At 54.4% G+C, this 6187-nt stretch overlaps 1 protein-coding gene across 1 annotated transcript; it reads left to right on the plus strand.

Annotated features, from left to right (window-relative positions):
• Positions 1-1760: 1760 nt before the first annotated feature.
• Positions 1761-6187, plus strand: slc22a7a (solute carrier family 22 member 7a). Its single transcript, XM_077523965.1, has 9 exons — positions 1761-2154; positions 2447-2550; positions 4105-4259; positions 4318-4486; positions 4548-4665; positions 4736-5060; positions 5132-5240; positions 5646-5852; positions 5923-6187. Exons 1-9 carry the CDS (start codon positions 1831-1833, stop codon positions 5996-5998), a joined length of 1587 nt encoding a protein of 528 aa, XP_077380091.1. The 5' UTR covers positions 1761-1830; the 3' UTR covers positions 5999-6187.

The following is a 6187-nucleotide window of genomic DNA, read 5'->3' on the forward strand; positions in this document are numbered from 1 at the left end:
TTTGTGCTGGCACACGTTTCTTGTCCATTAGGCAAAACATTCGATTGCCACCACTAATAGACGCGCGTGCGTGCGTATAATATACAACACACAATTTATGAATGGCTGGTGAAGCAAGTTTGATTTTGTGCGTTTGTTGCATTTTGATAATAGTTGTAGAATGTTATCCTAATTGATGACTTTTCAACTTATTAAAACATTTCATCTGCACTATATGACGGATTTCAATCTGCAGCCTTTTTTATTTTTATTTTTTGCTCCTCAAAGTCAACCAAAAGTGTTGCCGGCGCTGCTTTCCTGAAGCCCTTTTCACACTGCACTCAGTAGCTGTTCTTCCCGTCTCATTGGCTGACAAGTTTCACGTGACTCAACGAGCCAGCAGGCCCGCCTCCTTTTACAGGCGCGTGCACACACATAATGAAAGCTGCGTGCGGGTTGTACCCGATTGACCTTTCCGTGACCCTTGAGGCCGTCGAAGAAATCATCAAGCAAATCAACGGCGCCACATTTGGTCCAACGTGAGCGCCACGATGACTGAATGTGGCTTGACTGCTACAAGGCAGGCGAGCTCCGCATGCAGCATGTCGGCCGTCGCCATCTTCCCACAGGAAAGCCCCAGCAAAAGTATCGGCGCACGCCGCCGCCATCTTGGTTTTCAAAGGAGAAAGGAAAGGTCAGCCCAATGTTGCGCTCGTTTCCCAGAAGCAAAACCAAAAGGCATGAAAAATGTTTTGTGTGCGGAGGAAGCGGCCTCGCTCGCCGTCCATGTGACTGGACGGTCGACTGCTCGCAAATGAAGCGTGACCGATCCTGATTGGCCACGAGATCATCAGATGAGGGCAAAATGTCAGGTCAAATGTCACGCCGCAATCGGGAAATGTGCACAAAAACATTTACGTTGACTCATTGATGAACTTTTGATTTGACGTCTTTGGATGCAATCAAAACGTTGCCGTAGCGACGCAAACATTGACAACTAACAAAAAAAAGTTCACTTTGGCTCATAACAGAAAAAAATGGAATTTAGGGCCAAATGTTGGGTGGGGCCGCTTTTGAATGCCACAAGGTGACGATTGATTGATTGATTGGTTTTGACAGGGCCCATTTGGCGCCAATTGTTTTTGCAGTTGCCAACATGAAACAATTGTGGCGCTATTCATTGTTTTGTGGCGTTTGGCAGCAACATGCCAACTCGTCAGCATCATCGGCGGGGCTGAGGACACGTCAAGCCAGTCGGCGTGTTCTGCGACTCGCGCATCCGACTGTCCCTCCATTGCATCTTTTTGCTCGGGGCCTTGAACACCTTTTGCGGAAGGTTGAAGAAAACATTTGGCCAGAAAATGGGGCCCAATTGTTTTTTTTGTTTGTTTTTAAATGTGTGCATCTGCCATTTGCATCAGATCCCGGAATATTTTGGGTCCCTTTGAAGAAGCGCTCAAGCTCATATGTGCAGACAGACAAACACTTGGAAAGCAGCCGTCACTGCATCCAAAGTGCTGTTCGCCAACAAAGAAACGTCAACAAGGGTCGACCGATGTTGCTCTTTGGAGGACTTTGCGTCATCGTGCCATTTTTGCAACATGTAGTGAGCGATTGACAGAGTAGCTCGGAAACGGCTTCAAAAAGTGGATCTAACCGCAAGAACAGTCGGCGGCAGCGCCGGTCACGAGGAAGACGACGTGGTGTCCAATTGTCTTGTTGCCAACTGCTCATCAAACCAGGAATGCGTCCCCTTCACACACGCGCGCACATTTGGCCCTTCCTCCAACTGCCTCAAAGAGAAGAAGGAAGAATCAATCGCCCGAGGGCTCAGGCAAGCGAGCGGTCGCCATGCGGTTCGAGGACATCCTCCACGAGGTGGGCGGCTTCTCCAGCTTCCAGTTTTTGGTTCTGAGCATCTTGTGCCTCCCCCGGGCCATCCTGCCGCTCCACTTCCTGCTGCACAACTTTGTGTCGGCGACGCCCGCCCACCGCTGCGCCCCCGGCCCCGGGGCCCCGTCCTTGACCCTAGCGGACGCCGGGGCCGGGAGCTCGTGCGCCGTCGACGACGGGCCGATGGGCGGCAACCTGACCCGGGAGAAGAACCGCACCGGCTTTTGTCCTCACGGCTACGTGTACGACCGATCCGAGTTCAGCTCGACGACCGCCACGGAGGTGAGTCCGCCGCCGATGCTTTTCACCTTGACGTGCAGTCGCGCCCTCCAACGCCCGCGCTCCCGCAAAACCGAGTGGCAGACTGCTCGGGAAGGAACATTCAGTCCTTGCTTCTTTTTTTTTTTTTTTTCTTGCACAAGCTTAGCGCATGACTCGATCAGGTCATGACCAGTTTTTGATCAGACTGATCATGTCTTGACTTCGCATACGCCCGCCGGCCTTGACCAGGTCGTAAGCACACCTGAACCGGGTCCGGATCAGGTCTTACTGGAGTGTGCCCGTGTGCGTGCAGTGGGACCTGGTGTGCGAGGATCGGAAACTGAATCAAGTGCTGGCGACCTATTTCTTCCTGGGGGTCACCTTGGGCGCCATCCTGTTTGGACATCTCTCCGACAGGTAAGTTCGCCGACGGGAAGTGTCGACTTTTCTCCCTTGGCTCGTGTAAGTTGAGGAAGCGGGCAAGAAACGCGAGCGCTTTTTAGACAAATCCGACAGTTGCGCACGCTTGTGGGTTTCAAAGAGGGTGGCGGACAAGCGGTCGGGGCCAAACGGCAGCGGCGGCGTGGGCGGGCTCCGTCCTGGGCGCTCACGCCGGCATCAACGTGCGTGCAGCTGCAGCGATATTCATTTTTTTGTATTCCATTTGATTTTTCACATTTCAAATGCTCGTTTTGATTTTCACTTGTATTTCTCTACTGTATTGTTTATTTTGGCAATTTGGGTCCTCCATAATTGTCACTGTGTCAAAGTGTCCTTTCTCCTTTGAAAAGATGTCATGAAATCGCTTCAGAAATGGGGGGGGTGTGATCACTTTTGTGACATGCTGTAAATATCGCAACTTGAAGCCATTTGCTGCATATAAAGTGCTGCGGTGTACATGGAGTCAAATTCAGTCATACAATAACAAAGACCGGCAAAACAAAAACTAAGACAAAATCAATTCATATCACAATCAATCCAATATGTCATGACTGAAGGCGTGCGGATGTGGTGGACGGACCCAAAGGCGGAGAAAGACGGCCGGGAGACAAACAGGAAGGACAATATAAGGAACTTTATTTTCAGTGACTAAGTAAAGGACTGGATGGGACGTGACAAGACTGGGAACAAGCTTGACTGGGAAAGTGGAAGCTGGTTGGCAGGACTGGACTGAACGTGGACAGACTTGGCAGACATTTGGCTTGGACAGCAAACGACACCCGCACAGCACGAGACAAGGCAAAATCCAACACTAACGAGACACTAACAAGACACACCTGGGAAACACAGCAGGCAGAGGGCACTAATTAGCAACACGTATGGGGAGGGGGAGACACAAAGGTGGACGAGGTTAACTAAGTAAGACAAACCGGACGAGAGACGACAGAAGCACCCAAAAACTAAAACCACCCCCCAACCCAAACGGACACATGGCAAATAAATATCAATAAATGAATAACGCGAGAAAATGGCAAACACGATAAAAGCCGAAAAGAATGCCGAGTGTGAAGCGGTTGGGATGAAGATCAGCACCTCCAAATCCAAGACCATGACCCTCAGTCGGAAAAGGGTGGAGTGCCCTCGCCAGCGCTAGCTCAGGAACGGACGAGTCTCATGCTGAGTCAAAACCACAGCAAAAACGAAGCCGAACCCTGAAAGCAGTTTTCAAAGTGGACAGCGAGGGAGGGGGCGTGCCTAACGGAAACGGCGCCATCCCCTCCGAGGCATCGTTTCATTCGGGGCGCAGCGCACACTTGGCTTCAATTTTTGCGTTCAAGGGCACAAGTCCCGATTTCACGCCGACTTTGTACTTTTGGGACCGCATTCAGACAAGAGGAATATTTCACTTTATTTGTCTTTGGTCAACTGTCAACTCAGCAACTCTGCGATCTCGTTCAAATTGTTGAAGTTGTCTGTTGTTTGAAAAACTGCGGGGAGGCTCACCGCTCATCTCGGCGCTCGTGTGCGCAGGTTTGGCCGCAAGTCGACGTTGGTGGCGGCGACGGCGGGCACCGCCTTGTTGGGCGCCGCCTCGGCCTTCTCCGGCTCTTACGTGACGTTCGCCGTGTCGCGCGCGCTGAGCGGCGCCACGCTGAGCGGCATGTCCATCGTCGGCGCAGTTCTCGGTGAGCCCCGCTCGCTTTGTCCGTCCTGTCCCGAGCGTGAACCGCTCATGTGTCCCAGGCATCGAGTGGACGGACGTGAAACATCGCACGCTGACGGGCACGGTCATCAGTTTGTCGTGGAGCGCGGGCAACATGCTGCTGGCCCTGCTGGCCTACGCCATCCGAGACTGGCGCCACTTGATGCTGGCGGTGACGGCGCCGTGCCTGCCGGCTTTGATCAGCTGCTGGTAAGTCACTCTGCGACACCCGGATGCCGCCGCTCTCTGAACCCGGACCGTCGGCGTCCAGGTGGCTGCCCGAGTCGGCCCGCTGGCTGCTCGCCAACGGCAGGACGGCCGAGGCCCGCCGGTGCCTGCTGCGCTGCGCCAAGATGAACCGGAAGGACGGCAGCGGACTGCAGCCGGAAGTAGTTGTCGCCTCGCAGGCAGGCCGCGCTTCCGCCGTCGGTTTGCAATGAAACGGCCGTCTCGTGGCAGGTCTTGGAGAAGGCGGTGGCGTCGGCCAAGGCCACCGAGACTCCTTCCTACCTGGACCTGCTCAAGACGCCGCAGCTGAGGAAGATCACGCTGGTCTCCGGGATCTTCTGGTTTTCCGTGGGCTTCCTGTACTACGGCATCAGCTTCCGGATCTCGGGCTTTGGCGTCAATATCTACCTCACGCAGTTCATCTACGGCGCCATCGAAGCGCCCGCCAAAATCCTGGCCTACTTTGTTCTCGACTGGATCGGGCGGCGCAACGGTCAGGCGGGATTTCTGATCACCACGGGCGCGCTAATAGGCATCAACGCGGCCATCCCGCTCGGTGAGCGCTCGCGGCCGAATGCGCAAATGATGAAGTCGGACGGCGAGCGCGTGTTCCATTTTGTCTTTCAGACTTGTCCGTGCTCCGGACCTGCGTGGCCGTGGTGGCGAAGGGTTTCTCCGAGGCGGCGTTCACCACCGCCTTCCTCTACTCGGCCGAGCTTTTCCCCACCGTCCTTCGGTAAGACCGCCGAGGCAAACTCCTTCAAGCGGCTTTGCGTCCGCCCACGGCCAGAGAAGGGAAGTCCGGGTCCAGATCGAGAACCCTCCCGCAGGTTGCCTTTCGGCACGGGCGCCTCCACTCAACCGAGCGGCAGGTCAACAAACTCAAATGAACGCATGATATTGTTGGAATAAAAGGAGTTTGTATTCCTGCCGATGAAGACGACGACGCTGTGGCTAATGTGGCTCATGTGGCTAACGTGGCTCAAGCCAAACTTGTGGCAGGGTTTTGACATTGTGGACCCGGATTTGCCATCTCGGAAGTAACTTGTTCACTCTTGTTAGCATGACGACATGTCGGTTTTAGGCAAGCGAAAAGTTGGTTCTTGCTAGCCAGCTCAACGAAGCTTCTTTGATCGGACAGGCAGTGCGGACTGGGTTACACTTCCTGTCTGTGTCGCGTCGGGAGCTCGCTGGCCCCGCTGGTCCTTCTCCTGGAGGACACGTGGCTATTCCTGCCGTCGCTCGTCTTCTCCGCCACGGGAATAGTCAGCGGCGCGCTGGTCTTCCTGCTGCCCGAGACGCTCGACGTACGCCTGCCCGACAACATTTTGGACGTTGAGGAGGGAAGGTAGGCGGCGGACGGGAACTCATGTCGACAACTGCGGCCCCGAGTCCAAAGTCCTTGTCTTGGTCTTCAGACACAGGAAGTTGGAGCCTGACGACGACTCTCGGCGCCTGGAGATGAGCGACCACAGCGCCGCCACGCCGGATTAGCACGTTGGCGTTCCGAGAGCGAGCCAGGCGGCCGCACGCGGATCGAGCGGCCGGCGCTCAGAAACGCCTCATTCCAAATGGGTCCCGAAGCCTCGTTTGGGCCTTCAAGCAAATCGCGACAGTGTGTAAACGTAGTATTATGGAGGAGCAAAAGTGCCATCGTGAAATAAATGAAATAATTCAATCAAA

The sequence above is a fragment of the Festucalex cinctus genome, chromosome 6 (assembly GCF_051991245.1).
Source record: "Festucalex cinctus isolate MCC-2025b chromosome 6, RoL_Fcin_1.0, whole genome shotgun sequence".
Lineage (NCBI taxonomy): Eukaryota > Metazoa > Chordata > Actinopteri > Syngnathiformes > Syngnathidae > Festucalex > Festucalex cinctus.

Coding starts and splice junctions, on each gene's coding strand:
- slc22a7a (XM_077523965.1), top strand. CDS start 1,831: ATGCGGTTCGAGGACATCCTCCACGAGGTGGGCGGCTTCTCCAGCTTC. Junction 2,551..4,104: donor TTTGGACATCTCTCCGACAG/GTAAGTTCGCCG, acceptor TCGTGTGCGCAG/GTTTGGCCGCAAGTCGACGT. Junction 4,260..4,317: donor CATCGTCGGCGCAGTTCTCG/GTGAGCCCCGCT, acceptor CATGTGTCCCAG/GCATCGAGTGGACGGACGTG.